Here is a 26,056-nt window from a genome sequence, read left to right on the forward strand (position 1 = left end):
TCTGTCTGTTACTTTAGATGAAAACAAGGAGCCCCTCCCCACGCCACTCTGAGAGAGATTTGGTTAAAAAGAACACAATGGTGCTCTAGGAGGAGATTCAGGTGATAAGGTGGGTGGGGGCCAAAAAAAACATAATGACATCCTAAAGTGGCCAAAATCTGATCAGTTCATTTTCAGACAGGTTTTTATATAAATGGATCAAGACAAAAAGAGAGAGAATCTTTGTTCCTGAAACTTTCAGAATCTCTTTACACAGAGGGGACACATGTTGATGTATACATGACATGAAAAAGTGGATTGTGCATAATAGGTGACATTTAATTCAAAAAATGTACAGTAAGTCTAAAACGTACCGTGATGTTGAGGTCAGGTGTACGGAGCCTAAAGGTGGTCTGGTTGGCTACCACCTGCTGGGTCTCACTGACTCTTCCAGACAGGGTCAGCATCAGAGCGGCCTGATCCACCAGCTGGTTCTGGTACTGTTGGTAGGGCAGCACCCAGTCAAAGGTCTTTTCTGTGTGGAAAGGTAAGGAAAAGAGCTATGCTTCAGTATTTTACATTTTCACAATGCAAGTTATACTTTCTCTTTCATTTTAAGCTGATTGGCTTTGCACAAAGAATGGAAACAGGGGAAATAGCAAGCCTGCCTCTGGCCAAAGGTTAAGAAAAAGTTCCTCTCCTGACACCTTCAAAGCTCACTGATGAACTTGTTCCTTTGTTAAATCCACAGTCGCTTATTATTATAGCTCCCCTGGCCGTTCCTGTGCTTTCAACTGCATTAAAGCGAGACCACTGTATTCACACTTTCTACATATACAAATGAAAAGTCATGAGCAATACAAAATCCCTTAGCTCAATTCAATATTCTAAGCGTTTTTTCTCAGTGTATATAATGCTTTAACACACACTGAGCTGACTTTTTAAGTTGATATTGCAAAGGTAGCACACGTAAAACAGCATCAACCACTCTCCTTTTGGCTGTGTCTTTGTCTCCACCCACTCCTGAGAGAATAATCAACTGCTTTGTCTGCCTTCTGGCTGTCAAAAGGTACTGTGTACAGTCGTTTTTTAGAGTGTTGTTTTGCTGAAAATAGCTGCCCGCTGCTGATGAGAGCAGTAACACTAAATCAAAACAGTTAAGAAGTGTGCCTACTAACCAAAACAATGACTCTAAACACTGAAGAGATGAGTAGATCTGCATAGTTAAATTATAAGATTGTGACTGAGCGACCTCTTTCATACATGTAGCCATTGTTAGTATAAGAATGTTGACTACAGCAGCTTTGTGGGAGGGCCATACCTTCATTGGGAAGGAGCTCCACAGGTATCTGCTCCTTCCTAATGGTGCCCTTCAGCACACCGGTGTAGTACATGACGGCCACCTGGCTATGCAGAGTGGTGCGGCGAGATTGCGAGCTCAGGTTCTTCACCACGATGCTCAGCTTGGCGTCAGCACCCATCCTGGGCCCTTCACCCTCCATCTTCACCTCCACGAACACATCCTGTGCAAGGGCCGTGGAGTAAGTATCTGGCTTGCTGCCAAAACGACTGGCAGTCTCCACAGCAATCCGTTCCTCTTCCGAACCTGGTACAGAGGGAGGAGAATGTGAGTGCACGTGATTTTGTCTGATGTTTTAGGATTTATTTGCAGTTATTACAAACATAACGCTTACAGTTGAGCAAACAGATACATACACATTTTAATAATATGAGCAGGTAAAGAGATAAGACAAATGTGATCTATGCAGCAGAGATAGTATTAAATCCTTACATATTAGGATAGTTCAAGGAAATTATCTCGAGTACCTTCTTGATATTTATACAGGTGTGTGATGTCTGCCCGCTCATCAGAGCCAACTGCTTTAGTACTGATGTGGTGGCCAACAGCTTTCTTCTCGCAGTGGATCTGCGTGAAACCGGCGTCCGGGTTTCTTTGCCAGAAGATCTTATCACTGTTGACCTGATAGACAAGTACATGAGACATTAATACTGAAGATGGAGTTCAACCAAGGTATTGCATCAACATGAATCTAGAATCAACTTTGGGCACTTGCCAATTTCTAGCACTCACCTCAGCGAAGACAAATGGCGTGTCATGTTTGAGGTAGACCTGGCCAGATCGGATGGCGTTATGGGAGGCAGGCCCGCAGCGGAAGGTGCCCTGGCTCGTCTCCTGGGGGGTCGAGTCAATAGCCTGCCAGCCTCCATGACCGGGGGGCAGGTCTTGTCTCGCCATCCAGCAGTCATTCCATACATGAAAGTTCCTAGATGGTTAAAAAAGTATGTTTATTAAGTTATTCTTGGATAAAAACCAGGCTAGCTTAACTAGCTAGCTAACTGTCGCCTAGCTTAGCCTAATTTTTAACAAACAAAGTGAAAAGCGGTATCAATCTTTGTGTCTAATTCTCAATAAGAAAACGAGGCATCTTAAAGAGCAACTTGCAGGGTTTTATTTTTACTACATTTATGCTTAACCTTGCCTGAAAATTAGAATTAAAAAAGTTAATGCAGGATTTCATATGTTTTACGAGACAATAAGGGCAGGAATTCAGAGGGTAAAGGAGCCATTTTTTTTACGTCATACTATATTACGTCACATGGGGGAGCAACTTTCTCGGACTCCTTGGGTGTTTCTCGATATCGAGGACACTTGCTTGGTAGCACATGTCTTCCGAGCAGAGGTCGCGTTAACTGAATATTTTCCGCTATGACGGATATTTTTTAACAATAGACGGAAAAATCTGAAAGCAGTCCGTCATTTTGACGGNAAACAACGTCAAACGCGTCATATTACGTCACATAGGGGAGCAACTTTCTCGGACTCCTCTGCCCAATCAACCCAGTCCCACAGCATTTCATGTTATAGTCACGAAATTAATTTAATCTCTTGATTCGTGTTCACCAACACGATTTTCGCATTTTTTTCGTGTCACACAGAACGATTTTAAAAGCAATGTATTTCTATTGGTAGTATGTTTCGTGCCTGCACCNCTTGGAAGACCGGAAGCTGTGAGGTTCATAAAAACCTTTTCTTACTCAATATCTTACCCTAAGCCTAACCCTATCCCTTTTATTTTAAATTGTATGATGTCGGAGTTTTTTCGCCGTCCGCGAGGAAAATAAATGGGGCTCAGAGCTTCAGAATACTGAAATCTGTATTTCTTGTTTTCCTTCTAATTTGTTATTATTTGGTGCAGACACGAAACATACTACCAATAGAAATACATTGCTTCTAAAATCATTCTGTCAGAATACTCAAATCTCTATTTTTTTGTATCTGTTTTTCCTTCTAATTTGTTATTATTTACAATGCTTTTAAAATCGTTCTGTGTGACACGAAAAAAAAACATTTTAATTTTTTTGACATGCAAAATTATCTTTTAAATTGACAAACATCATATGTGTAATTCGTGGCACAATTGAAACGGGATCGAAAAGATAATCTTTCTCTCTCCATTGACTTCAATACATAATTTTTCCAAAATAAGGTCCCATGGAGCTCCCCCGAAAGGGGAGGGACTTCGCCACTCTATGGTGAAACAACAGATGGCACAAATATTTCTAGAGTTATTTTTAAAAACAGTACTACCACATAGCAGATAGATACCAGATTAGCATCCGAGTTGTAAATAATTGAACAAGCTTTACGTCTCTGAGGTTTCAAATTATAATGGACTGCTTTTGAAGGACATCTAAATATAAGGCGCATTCCTAAGGTTTGGATTTAGCAGCAGGGTGCCCTGTCCTGGTAAAGTTACATATCTTACCACACAGAGTCACTATTGAGGTAGTCGATTGGCTCCATATCCTCATCTAAATACACATCTGTGGTGAGGGATACATCAGTGTCATGAGCAGACTGGAAGTTGGTCACGCTGCGGGCGGGTATGCCAAGACACCGAAGAACTGGCAACAAAGACAGACAGAGAAAGATTTGTTAGAACTCAATTCAGAAGTTTGTTAATAATTGTATGTTGTTGTTTGTTGGCAGATGCTAAAACTTGAGCATAATGACTTTTCTACCATGATGACCCTTGCATGCATGGGGGCATGGAACTTGTTTAATGATGGCTGACTGAAAGCAACACATGTGGGTCTATTGGGGACAAAAGTGGTACGTATGATAGGAATGCCTAAAAGTATTTATATGAGTGTGTGTACATGAGCTATGGCTTGCTATCAGGTGCTAAGGTCAGCTAGCTACCATGTGAGGGCTCCTGCATGCATGTACAATGAATGAAGTGTTCTGTTACAGAGCAGTGAGAGCTAATGAAAAGGGACTGATAGACAGGGAGCCCCTCATCATGACTGTTTATCAAATTTACGTGAACACTGGGAACTTTATGGCCTGCACACAAACAACACATAGAGGAGTCTCTTGTCACACCTCTGTGTCAGAAAGTATAGCTTTTCTCTTGACGAGCTCAACCTGTCTCCATAAACACACAATGTTTCTTCACACTGCATCACATGCTCTGTAATTCTTGATATACCAACCCGTTGTAGTGATCCCAGAGAAGACCCAACACTGTCCGTAAGACACGGGCGTTCCGTTGGAGGAGTGGTACTTTCTCAGAATCTCCACGCTGCTGCTCCATGCAGAAGGAGAGACTCCATCAGAGTAATCCCCAGACCAGTTCCCCACCAGGACCCCAAAGTCATCCTGAGCATTTATCTAAAAACAAAAATAGGGACACTGTGAATTACAAATGAATCCTCTCATGTTTACATTAAAATGCTAATTATCCAAGCAGAACACAACCGTTGCTAGCTATGAGAACATTTGGGGTCATGTCCTCTTCATCGTTTCCTGAATGTTTTTTTTAATAATCTTTATGTTGGCTACAATGTATGATTGGAAACACATGGCAAACTGTTTTAATGAACATATGGAAATTCGACTACTTTTAGGCCAAAAATAAAGCATTTAGTATTGTCCCACCACAATTGTATTCCCGGCTTTGAAACGGCAACATTCACAGAGATACATTTAAAAGTTAACTAAATATATTCAAGGACTTGGACTCATGAGCCCCATATTTCTAATATCCTGAGATAGTGGAATGTTGATAAATCAAAACTCACCATGGCAGATAGGACTCTAACCACATTGACAGCATCCCCTCGACCAGATGGAGGCATGTCACTCTTCTCCAGGATAAACATACATGCTTCCAGAACTCCCTCATGAAACTACAGCCAAAACAAACAAAAACACAGATCCTGAGCAACAGACAGCAGGTCACTCGAATGGGTATTCAATTATATTATTGGGGAACAAATTGAAGACGTGTCCTTTAAAACATTGATAGCAATAACTACACCAACTGAGAAATAAAACACAGATAGGAGAAGAATTTGTGGTAGAAGAAACTTAAAGCATGTGCAACTGATAATAAATAAAGCCAAAACAATGTGCTGCTGGATATACTCACTAGTGTATATGTGTAATAATCCACACATAAAAATAGTCCCAAGATAACCCTGTTTATATCTTGTATTACATTTTAAATAAACAAAAATGGTTAGTATTTTTAAAGAATAAAACTACAGTATATATTTTGACCATGTTTTAAAGATGTATATTTCCATTAGGATCGGCCCTAGACAATGATATCATTTCCAAACATTTAGTCATTTCCAGTCCCATCTTGTCTTGATAGTCCGTACCTGCCCAAAGTTCCATGTGCGGGCCCCGATCTGTTTCTCTGTGCCATAATAAATCCTCCCGATGTCATTCAGAACATACTCCTTTCTCTCCTCCTCATCATCCAGGAACACTGCGTCCTCTGGAAAGACATGATGACATTAGATTATAGTAATCCAGTGTAATAATACTGAGAATATATAATTGAATCCAGTATCCCAAGCTTTAAACGGTTAAGTTTGAAAACTAAAGTTGATCCTATTAAACCAGCTTCAACAGGAAATAAGAGGCACTTTAATGTTAAACTATAATTATATTTAATGATTAGACTCAATGTTAATATGTTTGCCATCCTCTGTCTGTGAAAAGGAGCCACTATCCATGTTTTAATCACCTCTTCAGTGACTAAACCACTCAGGAATGTGATTCATTTTCACAAACTGTGTGAAAGGTTCCCCAACACCAGGAAATGATGAGGAAACACAATGACTCAATGGACCTTGCAGTGGGGCCCATGTTCATCTATGGGAAGCGGCCTGTTTTGAGTGACATCAGCCCTACAGACTCTGGCATTTAATGTTGGAACCGTGAGTGGGTTAGAGGAATTTGATGTAAGGAAAGAAAGGAAAAACACTGTTGAAGATGGACATGAGAAAAAATCAAGTGGAAGGAAGAGGTTTAACAAAGTCATGAGGGACGAATAAGAGAAAGAGGGGAAGTTGTTCTTGGGAGTGAAAGGGGGGAGGGGGCGTGAGTGGGGCGTGAAGCGTAACAGAGTCTCTTGAGATTTTACAGGAGAAAGTAGAGGCTGAGGCTGACAGCATCTGGCAGCAGTGATGATTGTGTTTTTCACTTCCTCCTGAATTTTGGGAGTGCAATGTAGGGAGAAACAGACTCACAAACGGGAGGATATGGAGGAGGAGGAGGAGGAAGAGGAGGAGGAGGAGGAGGAGGAGGAGGAGGAGGAGGACAGAAAACAGAAAACAGAGCAGTGCAGTGAGGATCAGGTCAACAGATAGCAAGCAGAGAGCAGGACTGGGTCTGGGTGGGAAAGGCATTTAAAGCCAGGAAGTGCACAAGGAGGCAGTAAAAGCGAGGGTGAGGACAGGTTGTCACCAGCTGCAGGATTACTGTGAGCTTGCCCCATGGCGATTTTGAATTTTATGAGCGTGAGGAAGTGATTGGTCTCGCGAAGAAGAGATTGAAAGAGGGAAGAAGAGATTGGGCTTTCGGGCCAAAAGCAGCAACAGTGTAATGAAAGACAGACCGTATATATATATTTTTTTATCAAATCCAGTTCAAACTCTTTTTATTTTTCTGTGTTGCAAATATATTTATTTTGGTCAAATATCCTGTGCGGATAGTTTGCAATGCTCAGCAAACTGAACTCAGCCAGATAAACAATGGAACTTATTTCCTAAGCCTTTATTAACTGAATAAGAGAATAATAAGTATGCTTATATTTTAAAATAAGACCTTTTTTGTTTTAAATACAAACAGAAAAACCAGTCAGCAACCCAAGGGTCCTTAAAAGTTGGTCAATGCTTAAGTGCCTTAAATATGCTTCCTCTCTATCAGCTAGCAGGGGGGACTCCACTTGTTACACAAAGAAGTCAGATTGTATAGAAGTCTATGAGAAAATGACAATAGTTATCACTTGATTTATCAACTCAGTTAGCATTTCCTTAATGAGTTTGTCCTCTCAATCATTAGTTTAAGTCTTCTGTAATACAGCATGGTGATCATTTTTTTAAATTGTGGTCTCATTTGGAGTAAAACAGATGATAAAGAACAGTTTTCTTTTGTGATTGGTTACTTTGTGATAAGGCTTCACTACAAGGGCGTAGTCCTGTTTGAGTGTTTCCTTCCTAAATCTTACTTACACTTTCACAGTCTTCAGCATTCCTCCACTCGTGTCACTTCTGCTTTCTCATCAGTTTCTTATTACAGTTTGTTTTTGCTTTTATCTATTTAAAAAAAACAATATTCATGATATTAAAGTGTTTAAAAGTGTTTGATTTATGCATAAACAAAGGTTAAATATCATGTCTTTATGTATAAACATTTCATAAGATGGTCTGTTTTCTTCCTACACAAAATCTGCTTGGGTCCCATACTTAAGAGTGCTTGTGATTCAAGTGCTAGCATTTTTGAATCAAAGCCAGTGACCTTATATAACTCTCATAGTTACACAGCTGTAGCTTTTTGATGGACAGCAACACACTCATGGGTTGAGTTAGCCTTCCTCGCCCATGTGTTAAATTATATCAGGTCTCCCCTCAAAGCTTAAAACTGTGCCAGCACCTGCTATCAGAATGTTAAGGCTATTCATAATGCATCAGCTATATTCTGGGAGAACTGGTAGTAGGGCTGTATTAGACAGTTCGCCTGCAAGTAAAATATTGACTTTTTTAATATAACAGTCAAGCCAGATATAAATTGATACAAGACTTTTTATGTAATTCTGTCTGTCTTTCCTTCCTTGCTGCCCTGAATTTGTGTTTCACCCTCGGCCATGTGTGCACCCACCACTGCCAATCTTACCTTCACACCAAGGGTTGAAGAGCATGACGATGTTCTTGTCGGAGTTGTGAGTATTTGCCGCCACGCATTTCGAAGTGCTGGTTGTCACCGTGAGCCCATACAGGCCAATCACAGCGCTGGCTGGAGAGTTGACGGACAGCTTGATCTTGTTGCCGTTCTGCTCTACAATCTTGGCCTCCCAGCGTTCATCCTCCAGGTGATCCACCAGTGGGATGATGACATGGGTGCCTTTGGACACCAGGGGCAGGGGACCTAAAGCACACAGGTATTATTTGAGTCATGTTGTACCAGCATTCCAAAGAGTAAGAAATAAAAGGAAAACTTTTTCATGAACAAAAGGCCAATGTGTTACAATACTTTTGTGCTACTATTTGATAAAGTTATGTACCATATACAATAGTCTACCCAATGTAAATTGGAAACATTTTGGGGAAATACAAATGTAATTGTTAGATTGACTTTACTGTAGAGCCAGGCTAGCTGTTTCCTCGTAGTCTTATGCTAGGCTAAACTAATCTAACGGTTTTAACATTAGTTCAGATGTAAAAGATAAATGCAGCATCAATCTTCACATCTAACTCTTGGCTAGAAACCAGTATGAATATAAACCCAAAAATTAGGAGATTAAAGTTAACTACAAGCAACTGATTTGCTATGAACTATGAACTATTTGCTATGGTGTCAAACTCAAGGCCCGTGGGCCAAATCCGGCCCGCAATTTCATTTTATGTGGCCCGCAAGAGCTTGGAAAGAATATAATAAGTTTATTATTGGTTACATGTCGCCTTACAGAAGCACGTTGCTCATAAACTACATGTCCCAATCCATCTCATTTTGTGACATGTGCAGTGAAAATACTTGCAATTATTTGCCCCAGACTTCTGCTTTCAGACATAGTTAATTATGAAGTTATCCCCCTATCCGATAATAATCCAATGCAGAGGCAACAATGTAATATAATACATTACTTTATATATATTTGTATATATGTATATCAAAGTCAAAAGTCAAAGTCATATTTATTGTCAATCTTTCAGTTTGTGTGTACAGACAGGGAGATCGAAATACCGTTTCCCACAATCCAGAACTATATTTATATATGTATATTTATAAAGTCTTAAAGTTACAACCGGCCCTTTTGAGTGCAACCATAATGCTGATGTGGCCCACAAGGACATTTAGTTTGACACCCCTGCACTAGAGCTACCAGAAAAATCTAGAAGAAAATACCAAGCAAAACATATTTATTTGTTAATAAGGGAAATAAAAAAGGCATTTTAGAAACCCATTCCTGTATTGTAAATGTTATTATGTTATTGTAAATGCATGTAAATGAAAGGACTTGCAGGGCAGAAGAACACAGCTTCTGGTCAATTGTTCAGTTGTTGTTTTTTGTGCAGCTAGACTATGTGCTTTTCAATGCTTCCAATGTTCAGTTATCCTTGAAATGTTTTATGTAAATAAGGTTATAGAGCAGAAGTGGCCTTGGAAGGCTTTCATTGCCACATATAGCTGGGAAAGTAGTAAACTTGATTATTCACGTCACAGTGAGTTAGTCTGTTAGTTGTTAGTCTGTTGCCACAGTGGATGACTGGTGGTTTCTCTGAGTAAATAACATTTCTGACACTGCACATACACACACATCTCTGCACAAAGCCAAGAACATCTGTGAGTGTTTTATTAGCTTGGATTTTCCTTTTTACATGGTTTGTTGCTTGGCTAACAAACTGCTAAAACAACTTTGTGCAAACTTTCTCATGAACACAATGTTTATCTAAAGTCAATTCTAACCCATGAGCAGTATTAAGACTTCTTGGTTGCTTTCCTGTGCGCTATTTGCTTCGTGTCACCCTGCTGGGCTTTAGTTGCCATTTGCCCAAGCGAGTATAGTTTATCAAGAAACCATTGTTCTCTCGCCCACTTCAGCCTGGGCTTCCTGGGGACTTGTACAAAAGGAAATCAATGAAAAACACTCTGATTTCGACCAGATTGACCTCACCTTTGTGGAAAATTGACTCTATATCATTATGGACCATCCAAGTTGAACAAAATAACAGCTTAGGGTGAAACTACAATACAAAGCCCAGCTTTTAGTGCTGCACTTTAAACCTTTTTGCGACGAATGGCACTGTGAAAGCAAAGGTAATCGTAGCCTGTCGAATAGCTATGTGCGCCAACACTGCTATGTGATTATCTAAGCAGCAGTGACGGCAAATCGTCTCTCTGTGGTGATGTAAGGGCCATTTATTCCCATGTGTGCAGTGGATGGTTGTTGTATGAGGCCTGCTAAATATCAGAGCGAGGTGTCCGGTGTCCAGCAGACTTGAAGCTGCACTGTGGGATGGTGGGTGGAATCCAAAACTTGTGGTGCAGCTATGTTTGAACTGCTGCTCGATTTAAATGTGATATATGCTTGGAATTTTGAACAGTTCCCATGCTTTGTTTTGAGTCAGCTTCTGGGTTTCACACGGCTTACAGCAACAACTAGTTAATGGAGAGTCCCACATTTATATTATGGAAAGTAGCAATATAAGGAAGTGGATTAAAGACACATGTGAAATATTTGTTTGAGTTTGGTTAACGTTGTAATTTGATTGATTTTCTGAGTTTTGTCGTCAGAATTTATTTATAATAAATATATTTCTGAATTGGAATTATTCAGTGGACTTCAAACTCAGAGTGTTGACTATAATCTCAGAATATAAAAAAATTATTATGAACATTTATTAATTTAATAAAACTCACTAAATATAAGAACATTATTCTCATAAAAAATATAATTTCTGGCTTTTCAAGTTAATGTATGTACTCTACTATCTACATGACCCCTGAATTCTGCTGAGAGAAACCCTGTGGTTGGAAATTACTGTAGATGAATAACACACTTGGGGTTTGAATGTGAAAAAGTAGGTATTTACTAGACTGGGTGGGTCTAACAAAACCATGTGAATTAAAGTATGGGTATATTTGCATTTGCTACCTTTTTCTCTCTCTTTTAAAACAAAAGAAACTCCCTTGTGAATCCCCCAAAGAAATAAAAGTGGCCCTTGAGGTTTTTAGAATATATTGTCCGAGTTATGGTCTAATGCTTTGCTTTTCCTTTTTGTTTCACTACCAGAGTGTGTATGTAGGATCGATCTTTTCTTTTTCAGTAGAAAACCCCCCTACCCTAAAGATCATATTGATGACCTTTCTTTACCATATCAATTTGAGATTATTTTAAGGTATACGGACATGCGTACAGATACTGTCAATCTGTTCCATACCTGTTTTCAGGTCCAGGTACAGCTTGTCATTGTCAGCACTGAAGGGCCTGTTGAGGTCCATCTCTATCTGGAAGGTCTGTCCTCTGCGGATGATCATATCGTCCCCCTGAAACAGCTCAGTGTGATGCTCCTTTCTGTTCTGATCCGTCTTGGAGCTCAGCAGGTCCACAGAACACACTGACAACTTCATTTCTGAGAGAGGAGGGTCAAAATGTAAGTATGTGTCTGCATGAGTATTGACTTGTAGGGGTGATATTAGTGACATTATTACCTTCCATTTCCTTAGCCTCTCCATTCTCAACCGTCAGCTTTGCAGGCTCAGGGGTAGGGGTCGGGGTCGGGGCCGGGGGTTTGACAAATTCCACCTTATCTGTAACATCATGGGTGTTGCTCTGGCGCTTACAGCAGCATGGACACATCTTCTTGAACCAGCGGCGACAGCCTCCCTCTTCCAGTTTCTTCTCCCCATCTTTATGAATGGTCAGCTCCACTCTGGTTGGTGGGGCTGCTCCAGGGAAACGCCCCACCTCTGACGTGCCTCTTACTGCCAACCGCTCACCTGGCATTCTAGGAGACATTTTTGGAAAATGCTACATTAAGTTCAGGAATGACAATGCAGACAGCAGTTATAACTCATAACAGATAACGTGACAACATCATCCTGCTTTAAAGTTATGGGCGTTAACAAAATAATGGGTAGGCTATCTATCAGAATAGCTACCACCTTAACCATTCCTTAATCATCTTGTGATCCGTTAACTTGTGGACCTATTTAGTAGGGTTAGGAACCATTGCACAAGTGTTATCTATCAATGCAAATCGTTTTAGAATTATTCCTCAGGTTTGAAACATTTTTCTGTGAACAGTTTTTATTGGAACCTTTCTCCACAAAAGGAAAACTCATCTTAAGAATACTGCTGACTGCTGACTGCACTGTGTTTTTTCCAGAGTTATGCCTACATTGTTCCTGCAAACAGATGCTGCTGTTGAATCTCTGAACAATTTCATTTCATGATGAGGGCCAAAAACATAATTTCTCTTCATCTCTATTGGGGTGTGAGGATACAATCTCAGAGAGGGAAAAAATAACCAACCTATCTGCAAAAAATATAACGTGAGATAATGTTGAAGGCCATAAGCTCAACATCATAGCACACAAGTCAAAAACACCAATGTTCACACTGTAGAGGTCATTGGCAGTGTACTACAATATGTTCAATACTGCCAAGATTTTGCATTCATAACAACCTGATTAACAGAAAATGTTTCCAGTTCCACTTCTCCCTTTTCTTATATCTCCTCATCATCAAACAGCAAATGTACTATTTCTTTCACTTTTTCCCACAATTACAACATTCCAGAATTGCACTCTGCCCAGTCGCCAGGCTTTCTCAAATCATTCTGGGGAATTCAACCTTTCGTCTTTGTTGGCTACACTCCCTGAGCAATCTAACATCCCTCCTACTAACAGCTGGATTCCATTTGTCTCACCCCAGCTGTGGAATGATGTCATGTATGTGTGTGTCTCTGTGCGTGCACATAGACTGCGGATGTAGGTGTCCAGTACTGTAGATCATATGAACATTTATCACACTGTCACATCCCCTCCTCATACAGTTCTCTAATAATCACAAAGGAATTAGATCATTTGTCACATTGAAAATAAGCCTGTTCTTTCTGCTCTTCCTCAAATTTTAAAATCATGTTCACGTACAGCAAATGTCAACATTATGAAATGTCAACATTGAAAACAAAAGTGAAAACAAAAAGTGTTTACTATGGACGGAGGGGGAGGAGAACTTTCCGTCTGTTCCTTTTTCTCACCATCTGTAACTTGTTATCATAAAAGCCACACAGGGCTATGTCGCTGCAAACAAATATAAAACAGTATGAGGCATACCAATACATATAAGCACTATAGGAGTTTCTTGGGTTCTAGTAAAACCCTCGTAAAATGTAATAGGTTTACAATAATAATGGTGGCCATCTAGCCCTTTAAAATGTATTCAAAAACAAAAGGGGTTGGCATGTCACATAGAGATACACAGAAGCAGAATTATATTTTCTGACTATGGACTGTCATCTTTTGTCTGAAGTAACAGGTTTACAACCCATAGATTGCTAGCTAATTAACGCTAACTGTTACTAAGTAAGAACATTGGTCTTTGGCTTACTTTAAATATCTCTAAACATTTCAGACTTCTATAAAAGGGACTCCAGAATAACTGTTTTATGGTAAATAAGTGTAATTTTTTTTATTGAAAATCAGTTGAAGTCACTCACTACCAGTGTAGCCAGTTTATATGATGACATCTGCAACATTTGATGGTTACTTGTTTGACTTAATTCTAAAAGATTAAAGCTAAAGTTAACATATTTTGGCTGAGAATTAACCTCCAATAATCCAATACAGAGCAGGACAGAGTGGCTAACGTAAACTAAACTCGTAAAAAATGGATCACCTTAGCTCCCACACAGCGGACATTATTTCAGTTCCAAGGGCGTTAACTGTAACCTTAAAAAGTAACCAAGATAGCTATATACTTGACTAGTATGAAGGTAACGCGAGGCTACTATTGTATAAACACTGGACAAGCTAACGTTAGCTGCTTGAGTGGAAGAAGATAAACACATAGCCATTCCAAGTAGGTGGTGGAGCTGTAACTGGTGCTAACCCCTTAGTTAGCATATGTGCAAATATACTTCGCTTTATGCATATGTTTCTCATTATAATGTCAAACTTTAGCATTCAGCTAAAGCTCAAAAGGAGGCACGGGAGATGAAAGGTATCATCTAATGAAAGTTAAAGGTCCCATGTCATGCTTTTCCGGTTGTTACCCGTCCCCTTGTGTGTTATGTAGCTTTTTATGCATGTAAACCAGGGGTCGGCAACCTTTTTGATATGAAGTGCCATTTAAAAAAAAAAATTGTTGTCAGCGTGCCGACGATCGAGAATTATCAACGGGGGGGGGTTGAGGAGCTTGACGCTCGTGAACTATCAGCCGGAGGGCGGGGGGAGCCAAACTTAAACATTTACCACATTTAAATAATTGGTTTAAACGGCATAATAATAAGGACAATCGTCCGTTCTGTGATTCTCCAGAACACACATGTTATGATATTAGGGTCATGCAGAGTGAGATGAGATCGCTGTCCCTTTTAAGAGAGAGAGAGAGAGAGGGGTGTGGCTTGTGCATGTGTGTGTGGATGGCAGAGCGACAGTGAGGGAACGTGTGTATGTTTCTGGAAGTGAAACGAGGCAGCAGAAAAACAGAGGTCTGTGATGTATTTTGTGAAACAGAAGAACAGCTAAATAAATACAACGGCCTCCCAAGAAGAGCTCGCCTCTCTCCAGTCATTTAAGCTAAAGTGGGTTATTGAACCTGAAGCTTGTTGCTTCTGCCCTCCTCGACTACGGTCTGGGAGCCGACAGGAAAATTCAACACACAGATGGCCAGTCCGCCCCTTTGTAGCATATTATTTCGATGAGCAGATCGCCACTGGGCTTTCAATTAAAGACACAGCCACGCAAAAACTGCGGCATTTGTACAGCTCCTTATGGGTAGGCCTACTGCAATTTGTGAAGTGCTTTCCTCTGTGGTGAAACGATCAGCACTGCACCACGGAGGAAAGCGGCAGAAAGTCGCCTGGAGTTAAAGAGAGCGGGGCTGCGTTGCGTGCATGGCTTCCTTCTGCAGGTAGACGCGCTCTGGCGGCGTTCTCGTTCAGGATCCGAAAATACAATTTAAATATTATTGCACACTTATTCCACTTATTCCTAGTGTGCCACTGGTTACGGTGCCACGTGCCTATGCTGGCACGCGTGCCAGGGGTTGCCGACCCCTGATGTAAACGGTCAGCAAAGTCACAAACCCTCAAAGTACACCCTGTAGCGAGTAAAACTCTAACACAGAAAATACCTGTCTATGCTGCCACAGAACGCCTCGTTGGAGATTTTAATTTTTCCATTTTTTTCTTCCTGCGTCGTAGTGACGTAAGGGGCAAAGTGACGTAACGGCTACACGGATTGGTCTAAATGGACCAATCTGCGGACTTCCTCACACACATACACTCACTCAGCCCAGAGTCCTCTGACTCAGCCTTATCTTTTCTCAGCCACAGCCTGAACTCAGCCTGAGACAGCGAGACAACGTGAAACTCAGCCTGAACTCAGCCTGAGCACACACACAAACTCACAGCCAGGCTACCAGTGTGTGTGTGTGTGCTCAGGCTGAGTTTTGTGTTGTCTCGCTGTCTCGCAGACCCACGCAGCAACCAGTAAATGACACCAGCAGTAACCCAGCTCACACTATCCGCTCCTCGCAGCAGCGAACCCCGCAACGTCCCTCCAACAAGGCACTCAGACCCCACGCAGCATTCTCATCTGTTTGTCATTACTGGTGTCATTTTCTGGTTGCTAACTCCATAGTAACACATAATCACTGATGTTCCGCTGTATCGGTGGTGGACTCATCAGAACAGAGTGGGCGAGCTGACCAATCAGAGCACAGTGGGCTCATAGGGAGGGGTTCACTCTGCCGTTTAGGACAGAGAGTGAATGAATAGAATGAATACACATACTATACAGAGATGCTGTATGAGAAACCAATGTGATTTTGGAACATTGAACAATGTAAATCTATTCTAGTAGACCTCAACAATGGAATTATGATCAGTAGAAATGGCCATGTCATCGGACCTTTAAAGCAAGTCTTTTATACAGACAAGCATTGGTTAGAGTCATTTATGAAGCATGGTAACATTTATCTTTAGATTTCTTGTTAAATATTTGCATGGGACAGCCGTATCAGACAGGCTAAGCACACTGGATTTGTAAAAAATGCAGTGATAGTGAAGTTATGTGGTGCAGTTCAAAAGGGCAAACAGCTGAGGGAGTGGTGTTAGGGAGGGGCACCTCACAGCCCCTCAAAATCCATGTGAGAGTGTCTTTGTGTGTGCACCATCTGTGTGTCTGCCAAATATTAAGGTTTGCTTCAGTTTTTTCAGCTCCTGGACTTCCTAAGTTCATCTGCTGGTCAGATAACATTCCCCTCCCTTTAACTGCTTCCAGATCCTCTAAATATTTGGCCAAAAACATTAATAATCATTGTGATAGTCACAATGGATGGAGTAAGCTGTTTGTATTGCAACACGATCTCCACCCAAAACTAAAGTCACGCTCACCGACCCATTCAGTGCTGCCTTTTCTACATCTCTAATATTAGTTTAAAAAAAGGGAACCAACATGTTCATTAAATGAAGTAAGAATAGACAGCACTCTAAACATTTTAGTTAGAAAAGCAATTCATGTAAGTTCATTAAGAACAATTGCATACCTTTTTCTGCAGACAAGGGCTGACTTATGTGCGCTGATATTATTTCCAGGCGGTTTTGTTGGTAATTGTTTTTTTCTCAGGCAAGATGTCTCACTACTGCAACTTAGGAGGACTAGCATTGCCTAATTAAAGTCATCCACTCAACCATCTAATTTTTTTTTTTTTACGGGAACCAACATGTTCATTTAAATGAAGTGAACAAATAAAAAAATTACATGATTCACACACCTGACAATGGCTTACCAAATATTTGCCATGATATAACGCAAAAAATACTGGAAATATTTCTAAATGTAACACCTAAATAAAAATGTTCAGGCTGTTTTGTTAGTAATTTATGTCTTAACATGCTTTAATAAGCAAAGTTATCTCACTACTGCGCCTTAGGTGGCTTGAAATTCACCGATTAGAGTCATCCACTCAGACCTCTAATATAATTTTTTTAAGAAACCTACATGTACATTGAAATGAGGTTAAAAGCATGATAAGATTCAACACATTTTGGTTTTAGAGCAATTCATTTAAGTTCTTCAAAAACAGTGGAGCTTCCATGCCTTTACCTGCACACTCAGACAATAGCTGACTAAATATGTGCGCAGATAAAAATGCAAGATAAAATTACAATAGGGCAAATAAAACTGGAAAACGTTTCAGATTTACCAACTAAGAAAAAGTTTTCAGGCTTTTTCTGTTGTCAATACATGTCTTCACAGGCTTTAAGCCAAGTTATATCACTAATGCACCTTAGGTGGCCTAGCATTGCAATTAGAGTCATCTACCCTCTTAAACCATGCAAATCCATTGCACAAGCCTCATTTTTGGCTGCTCTTCACTCACTCTTTAATGCACAAATTTAAATGGTTTTGTAACACAGCCAAGCTTGAAAACAACAGTTAGTTGTTCATCTTTTCTCCCCTGCCTATTGTGTATCACTTCTCCCATTATGCTGCCTCTCCCTCTGGAGCTTTGCACTGACTCTTCAGTCAGTTTGTGTTGGCATGCCGGCACCTCTGGTATGCCCACTGGGCCCCGAGATAAGCTTTTTAAATTCAAGTCACTGTTTCCAATCAACATCACCAGCCTTAAATGACTGCCCCTGTTTGTCTGGTGATTTTGCTCCCCAATGGTGTAAAATTAATGAATTGACTTTAGATAGAAATGTCACAACACACATCACATGCATAACAAATACATCAATATACGCAATGCACATCCTTCATAGAGAAGAAAAGGGAATCAGCTAGTGAAAACATGAAATACTACAACTAATTAATGTGTTCAATGAAAAATGCTTTAAAGGTCCCATGTCATTCTTTTCCGGTTATTACCCGCCCCTTGTGCGTTATGAAGGTTTTTATGCATGTAAACGGTCTGCAGAGTCACAAACCCTCAAAGTACACCCTGTAGCGAGTAAAACTCTAACACAGGGGGGGAGGAGCTCCAACAAGCCGTTTAGGACAGAGAGTGAATAAACATAGGCTACTAAACAGAGATGCTGTATGAGAAACCAATGTGATTTTGGAAAATTGCACAATATAAATCTATTTTAATATACCTTAACAATGAAATTATGATCAGTAGAAATGGTCATGACATGGGACTTTTAAAAACAACTTATTAGAGATATAAAGGGAAGACTTTTTCTTACTGATGGAAACAAATCAGGGGAACTCGTGTTTTTGTTCAACTAAAGAGCAAGACCATGAGAAAAATTAAGGATGACAAAGTTCAATAAAGATTTACCTTATGGAATAAGACCGGCTTTTAAATTGCTAACATACATGGCTTATCATAGACCTATTATAAGTCTATACTACGTTGTGTTGTGATCTGTTCTTTAAGTGTATATGCTAGATGTGTATTTCTTTCCTTTAGGGATCTTAGCCTACCTTCCCCTCTCTGAAAGAAGAAACCGTTAGGTCATGCGCGCACTGCAACAAGTCACTTCACATAACATCACAGAAATAACGGTTAGAGTGTGACTCCAAATCTTACTTTATCTCCGTGTATTCCTCTTTGGATCAGCGATGCAACGTCAGGTTCGTTCGTATGTCTCAGCGTCAAAGTTTTCAAAAGTTGTTTATTTCCTCTACTCGCTCCGCTCTTGAATCTGAATATTTATATGGCTGTCATGGAATGTGCTTTAAACTGACACACCCCTCTCTTCCTCACATCCAAGCCCACCCCATCCTCTATTTGCTGAAGTTTCCCTATCCCACCACGAGGTCCAGTTGCGTCGACAGGGATATTGGTTCGCTGCGTAAGTGCGCACGTAGAATAGAATACATGATGAGTAATACACACACACACACACACACACACACACACACACACACACACACACACATGAGGAGAGGGAAACTGAAGGAGGGTAGTGTGTTGCGTAATATTCAGCCTTATTTTTCCAATACAGGAAGGGAGTGGAGGCAGTCAGAGGATTGCAAGGGGATAGGCATTTATTGTTAGCTTGAATGTGTTGTGAGTCAAAATGTAATCATTATACAAAGATTTGGTACACAAAGCCCTACACATCTCGAAGTACTGGAGCATTTCAGTTGTATGCTACTTTAGAATTGTTGTACTATAGTTTAAGTTGTATAATATTTTGTCAAACATTGCACTTTTTACTACAAATATTTGATAACTTGAGTTACTTAAATACTATTCGGGTTTTACATTAGTATTTAGTGATTTTTTTGTGACATGCTTACATGCTTTAATGTTCAAAAAGGTATTTATTTTTCTCATCCTGCCTGTGCTACAGCATCTCTTTTCACCCTCTGTCTGAAACCAGAGCCCAGTCTGTTGTGATTGTTTAGCTGGATGGTTCTGTTGTGATTGGTCAACCGCTTAGAGATGTTCCGCCTCTCAGCATATTGCGTTGAATGTGTTGGCGCGCTAGCCAATAGAAGTGCAAGTGCTACATAATGATGTCACTTTGTCGCAGAAGTAAACAAAAAGAGTGCAATGGAAGTGTTTCAGGCGAGTGTGTGCGAGAGAAAATCCTTCTTGAGGGAACTTTGGGATTTGATGCTTTGCAGACCATTTACATGCACTAAAACACTTTAACACACTACAGGGAAAACCCCAAAAAGCATAATGGGACCCCTTTAACCAATTCAACACTATAAAATCATTTTGTAATTCAGTAATAAAACATATAAATCTGAAATTGGCCATTTTGACCAATATGTACTTTTATTTCTGGTACTTTGGGTATATTTTGATTACAATATGTCTGTACTTTTAAGAACTTTTCTTAAATTCTCTGTTACAGAGTATTTCTTTACTCATGTATTGTTAGAACTGAGAACTTCATAAAACATTGCAAAGTAGCGTGTCTGTACATTTCTACCTGTAAAGATTGGAAAGTTGTAATATAATGCCATATAATATAACTTTTTGTAAATTAATGTAAATACATTATATCACCACAAAAAATAAACTGAAACCACAGATTGAATCATGTGGATGATTTGTGGATGAATCCCCTTTTTAGGAAGTCCCCGGTCAATGTTCTTGTGATCTCTAAAACTTTACAGTACCATCCCTTGCAAACGTTTGGTTTCTCTGTGTTCTGAAATACAGTCAATACAGGAAGGGAGTGGTAACAGTCAGTGCAATGCAGGAAGATAAGCATTTAATGTTACTTTAAATTTGATCTGAGTCATAATGTGATCACCACATATCTTCAACCATATACAAAGATTTGGTATAGCCTACCCTGCAAAATGTAGTACTTGTACTTAACTCGAAAAATTCCGTTATATACTTTATACCTTTTCTCTACTAGCTATTTGCTCACTTTAACCAATTTCTATAACTAACACAAAATATAAAAACTAAGATCAAATGCATGGTTAATCTAACCAGGAATATATAAAGTGATTTCAATCAGCCCCACCTTTTTCATCTACAACATTAAAGAAATGTCTCCAAGTATGAAATCATTTTTAATTCAGTGAAATAATGAATACATCTGAAATGGGCCATTAAGCATAATGTGTTCTTTTACTTTTACATCACCAAAATACTGTTTTTAGGATCTTTACTTAAATACTCAATAACAGTAACTCTTTCCTCTTGTACTAAATCTGAGTATGTCATAAACCACTGCATGTAGCTGTGTATTTGTAAATATCTGCCAATAAAGGTCAGTAATGTGTTCTATCCCTGCCATATGATAAACTATTTTGTATATTTAGGCTATACAAATATGATAGTTTCCTAAAAATCAAATCAAAACTAAAGTTGTATTTGTGTCGATGATTCAAGGTTGAACCCCATATTTAGGAAATCTCGTGCCAATGTTCTTGTGATCTCTAAAACTTCACAGGACATGAAACTTCCCCTGCACATGTTTGGTTCTCTTCTGGAAACCTCAGAGGAAAAGCCATTGTGACCTCTTATCCAGTAAAGTTTAAATTTAAACCATACTGTATGCCGAAAAGGAATTTGTGATTGTATTTTTGTGATAACAGTCAAAAGCATTTTCTCAGCAGAATGGCAATGAGACAACATGTAATCATTTCAGTTCTTCAGAAGTGCCAGCAAACCAGTGGATGACTAGACAGTGTGGATGACTAAAGTTTCCATTGCCCTTTTTGTGGTTTGGCAGGAGATCATGATGATGTCAAGCAGTGAATCATATACTGTAGGTAGGAAATGATCATTACAAGAGAAAACCGAAGACACATATCTAAAGCCATCCCCTGTCTTCATGGTAAAATGGTCACATACCAGCTGAGATTTAAAGAAACTCTGTGAGGCTGTAGGTACGCTACTGTATGTTAGGATAACAAGATTTGTGGCACCATGGCTAAACAGCATTTTACACAGACTTCCTGCAGTTTATTATTTGTATAAATGTGAAGTTTAATCAGTTGATCTGTATTATTATTCATTACATATAACAATATATATCTATTAAATATGTTACTTAACATTGCTCATAAAAAAGAAAGTGGTCCCTTTAAGAAATAGTTTAGGAACCACTGCTTAGTGCTTGGCTGCTTGAGTTACAGGTCGTGCATTCATGAAAGTTAATGTCTTGTATAATTTATAGAAACAAGAATTGGTGTTATCTACTACTCTAATAGTATTTCAAATTAAGGAAATCAGTAATTGAGAGCAGTAATGATCCTGAAGCTATTTTTTCAAGTCAATCCATTTGACATTAACAGTAAACAGGGAAGCACAGGTGTGGTTAATCAGAATAATTATGGCTTGATTTCATTCAGGTGTACCAGTTCCTGCCTTTTTTGCATTGTGTATGGTGGCTTACTAGAATGGCTTCCTGGAGCTGGAGCACAGCCATCTTAAAAGTTATTAGTTATACCTGTGCTCTTCCTGCAATGAAAAGTCAAATTGTCTACAATAAATGTGGACAAACACCTTCATAAGGAAAATGTATTAATGTTTCCCCAAGGAATTTTTTTATACATTTTCCACAGTGGTATTTGTAAAAATGACATTTTCTATAAAAATTGCAGTTCACACCCATGCATTAGACTTTTGTCATGACTATTTGTATTTTGAAAAATGCCTACTATTTACCAGTCTTATTGTTCATCTTGGTGCTTTGACACCGGTGTGATTAATGGCACAGACAACTTTTTTCTGCTCCTGCAGAGGAGTGGGCGTGTGAGGAAACACAAAGGTGACCTGGGTTCGCTGACTATCTGAGCATCTGGGTTCTGGCACTTATACTGTACATGGGAAACCAAACAGCAAGTAGCAGGCCAAAGGAAACTTCCTGGCTATGGTAGACATGTTTGGAGAAATGTGTGTTTTGTTTCTAACTTTTTTGTATAGAGAATGGACGAAAAAGTGCCGTTGTTCTTTGTAAGTGGAAATATATGCTCCGCTGCACTGCAAACATAGAGTACAGCAGCCCCTGTGTCAAGGAGCGTCAGTGAGAATATTTCTGGTATCCTATTGACATGTCTCTGTTAAATAATAACCAAGTTCCTCTGACCTTTTCTGAACCTAGCACGATCAAAAAATAGCCGCAACACACACAACTTAATGATCCTTCGTAGAAATGACCAGAAAAAAGGAACAAAGACAATTGAATGTCGATATGGTTGAAAGAATAGTTCACTATTTTTGCTAAACAAACCTTCTTGACAAGAGTTATGAGAAGATCGATGACATTCTCACAAACCAAAGATACCTGTATTGATAAGATATAGCCAGCAGCTGATTAGCGTAGCTTGACAAAAGTATTGGCAGCAGGAGAAAAAAGCTAGATTGTACAAAAATTCATATTAAAAGTACATTCAGGCTTTGTTATAATAGTCTGTGTAACTTGACATGTTACGTGCACAAATTAGATTGATTCTGATAATCTCATCTAATTCTTAGCAAAACTAACAACAAATAAACATAGTTCAACAAGAATAATGAAACCTCTCCCCCTATTTCACAAAAATAAACGAATACATCTTGATAGGCAGCTAAACTACAGGCAGATGAGGATTTGACAACTCTTACATGTGCTGAAGAATTCCTACAAATGTAAGAATTGCTCAATCCTTTAACGGGAAGATGTCATTTCTGTTGTTGATAATGATTCACCAAGGGTTCAGTCTGTGACACCAAGAGCTGTGTGTGTTTTGCGAGGCTGTGATGAAATGTGTCTGCGCACGTCTCCCGGACCCTTAATCAATTGCAGGTCTCATTCACAGTTTGCCGCGCTGGGGCTGATTCATGCTCTGCAGTTGCTCTGGAGATGAACCCACACAGACCAGGCAAACAGAGTCTCTGCTGTTGATCAAATGATTTATATTTTTGCTCTGCCTCTCTGATTTAGACCGCTTCTGCTTTTAAAACAAACACAGAGCATGTCAGGTTTAATTTCTCCTCTGTTTTAAAGGCAGACATGTGTTTTCTGAACACATTTTAGATGACTCATATACCCTGAGATGAGTTAGCATCTTAGCACTTCTGTAGTACCTTGTCTCAAGTCAATAAATATGTTTATTTAGCTTTTGGCTAGATGCCTGAAATAAGGCCTCGTTAACGCTTAAAAGATTTTCATGTTTTATTTCTACAAACTAATATGTGAGTAAATACTCCACTGGTGAATGTCTGAATCTTTAACTTGTCTTAAAAAAGGGGTTTGCTCTTAGTGTTTAAATGAGAATACTAAACGTCATTACTCCCAACATTAGACGCCTTTAGCTTAGCGGTGTAACTTGAAGTTTGTTTGTACCCAACGTTAGTTATTTTCTTTTGGCGATTGTATTTACGCTTCAACTATTAAAAAAGTGGTGTTAATATGTGGAAATTATCTAAAACGTGTAAGTATCATTAAGTTAGTTTTCTACAAATTTCTAAAATCAAAGGAAAATCTGACTGCTTTTTTTATAGGGACCCCTTATGATGCTAACTGTTGGGTTGGCCTAAAAAGAATACATCATCACTGCTTGAGTCTATTTATTTGATATGTTTAAGTCTGGACAAAGTAATGGATCAAACAATAGAATGTAATCGCCGTCTTAGAAAACTTGTAAATCCCTGAAGTATACTCTATCTCCATTGTTGTTTGTGACTAGTGTAAATCTCAAAAATATAATTTTTTTCTATATTTCTTCTACTTTGCAATTTGTGAAAATTTGGGCTTTGACTTGTTTTCCATTCTGTTTAATAATGACAACATTCAAACTTGCCGCACCCCTGATTCATTGAACTAATGCCTAAAGGCAGTATTTCCCGTAGGATGGAGTCATAGCAGCATTGCTAAGGCACGTGGGCCCAGCATAATGTGAGCGCGGAGCGCGTGGAATTTTTTAGTGTGTGCGCGTGCAAAGTGCGCCCCGCCAATTTGTTTCTATGTGTCAGCACAAGAAAGGCTCTTGAGGCCTAGTACCAGGGCCGGTTGTAGACAATTTGCTGCCCTAGGTGAGATTTTAGGCGACATTTTATATGTAAAGAATAAATGAAAAATACAAAAGACAAATACAAAAACAGAAACTTATTGACATAGGTAATAGACGTCAAAATGGCTTCAAATGTATTCAGTATTGTATGAACATGTTTGAATTGGGTGGTGGACGTCACATCCTCTAGGCGGGTCCGGGGGTATGCTCCCCCGGGAAGACTTTTTTTGAACATTTTACAGTAAAATGCTTCAATCTGGTGCACTTTGAGCACACAATTACTAGAGACCTGGGGCCGTATTCACAAAGGATTTTAGGGCTAAAAGTAGCTCCTAACTGGCGAATTTAGGAGAAACTCCTAAGCATAATGGGCGTGTCAGTCTTAAATTTAGGACTCCTAATTTTATTCACTAAGAGCAATTCACAAAGTATTTTAAGCCTAAAAGTAGCACCTAAGTCTGGGAGAGCTTAAAAGTCCTCGAGAGGACTCCTAACTCAGTAAGACCTATTCACAAAGAATCTGAAAATGGCTGCGAGACGAAATGTTTTGGAGACAATGGAAGACTGTGAATTGATCAAGAGATAGGCCTATAGGCTAAATCGTGAGGGTATCAAACTTGTTGTGGAATTAGTGCGGGATGCAATAACATCCCCGACTAACAGGAATAACCCGATTAGTCCGGAAGTAAAATGTTTGGCAACACTACGATATTTAGCAACAGGGAAAATGCAACTTTGCAATGCCGACGATTTAGGAATATCGCAACCATCAGTCAGCTGTGCCATAAACCAAACCATCAACGCGCTCTCTAGACCACATATCATCCAACAGTTTATCCGGTTTCCTTTGGACAATCAACAACTACACAGGATCTAAGCCAACTTCATGGCAATGCAGGTATGCCCGGTGTGGTCGGTGCTATTGACGGGACGCACATAAAAATAATTGCGCCATCAAAAGATGAGGACGTGTTCGTCAATAGAAATAAAGTACATTCCATCAACACGCAGATTGTTTTTGATGCAACTTTTAACATTCTTGATGTTGTTGCAAAGTGGCCTGGATCTACCCATGATTCGCGTATTTTAATGGAGAGCGGTCTGAGGCAGCTTTTTGAGAGGCACCATGTAGCCTACCAGTTGGGTGTCACTTGCGTTTAACTTTGTCTTCACTTTCATTCATCATGATAGGGGGGCTTGAACGGCGGTATGGGCTGTTATTGAAAGTGTTTAAGTGCTGGAAATATGCTCATTGGATAATAGTTTGCAGGGTGCTTTTAATTGCCTCCTTGATTTAATGCAATTTACGTATTTTTATGTTTGCTCTCTCTCCCCGTCGTTCCTCTGTCTCCCCCGGGCGTCACCCTCCGCCAGTCCGCT

General features: G+C 39.6%; 1 protein-coding gene across 1 annotated transcript; it reads right to left on the bottom strand.

The window, feature by feature from the left end:
* Window positions 1-353: 353 nt before the first annotated feature.
* Window positions 354-19,009, bottom strand: LOC104951979 (protein-glutamine gamma-glutamyltransferase K-like; the record flags this gene model as incomplete). The annotated part of the gene is made up of 12 exons (XM_010778727.1): window positions 18,789-19,009; window positions 11,729-12,024; window positions 11,458-11,649; window positions 8,192-8,443; window positions 5,671-5,789; window positions 5,086-5,193; window positions 4,498-4,675; window positions 3,768-3,906; window positions 2,072-2,264; window positions 1,807-1,960; window positions 1,301-1,585; window positions 354-514 (listed from the first exon to the last, which is right to left on the bottom strand). Coding segments are annotated over exons 2-12 (2,076 nt in total), but the record flags the coding sequence as incomplete, so codon positions are not given.
* Window positions 19,010-26,056: the final 7,047 nt, after the last annotated feature.

The sequence above is a fragment of the Notothenia coriiceps genome, unplaced genomic scaffold (genome assembly GCF_000735185.1).
Source record: "Notothenia coriiceps isolate Sejong01 unplaced genomic scaffold, NC01 NC01_scaffold00019358, whole genome shotgun sequence".
NCBI lineage: Eukaryota > Metazoa > Chordata > Actinopteri > Perciformes > Nototheniidae > Notothenia > Notothenia coriiceps.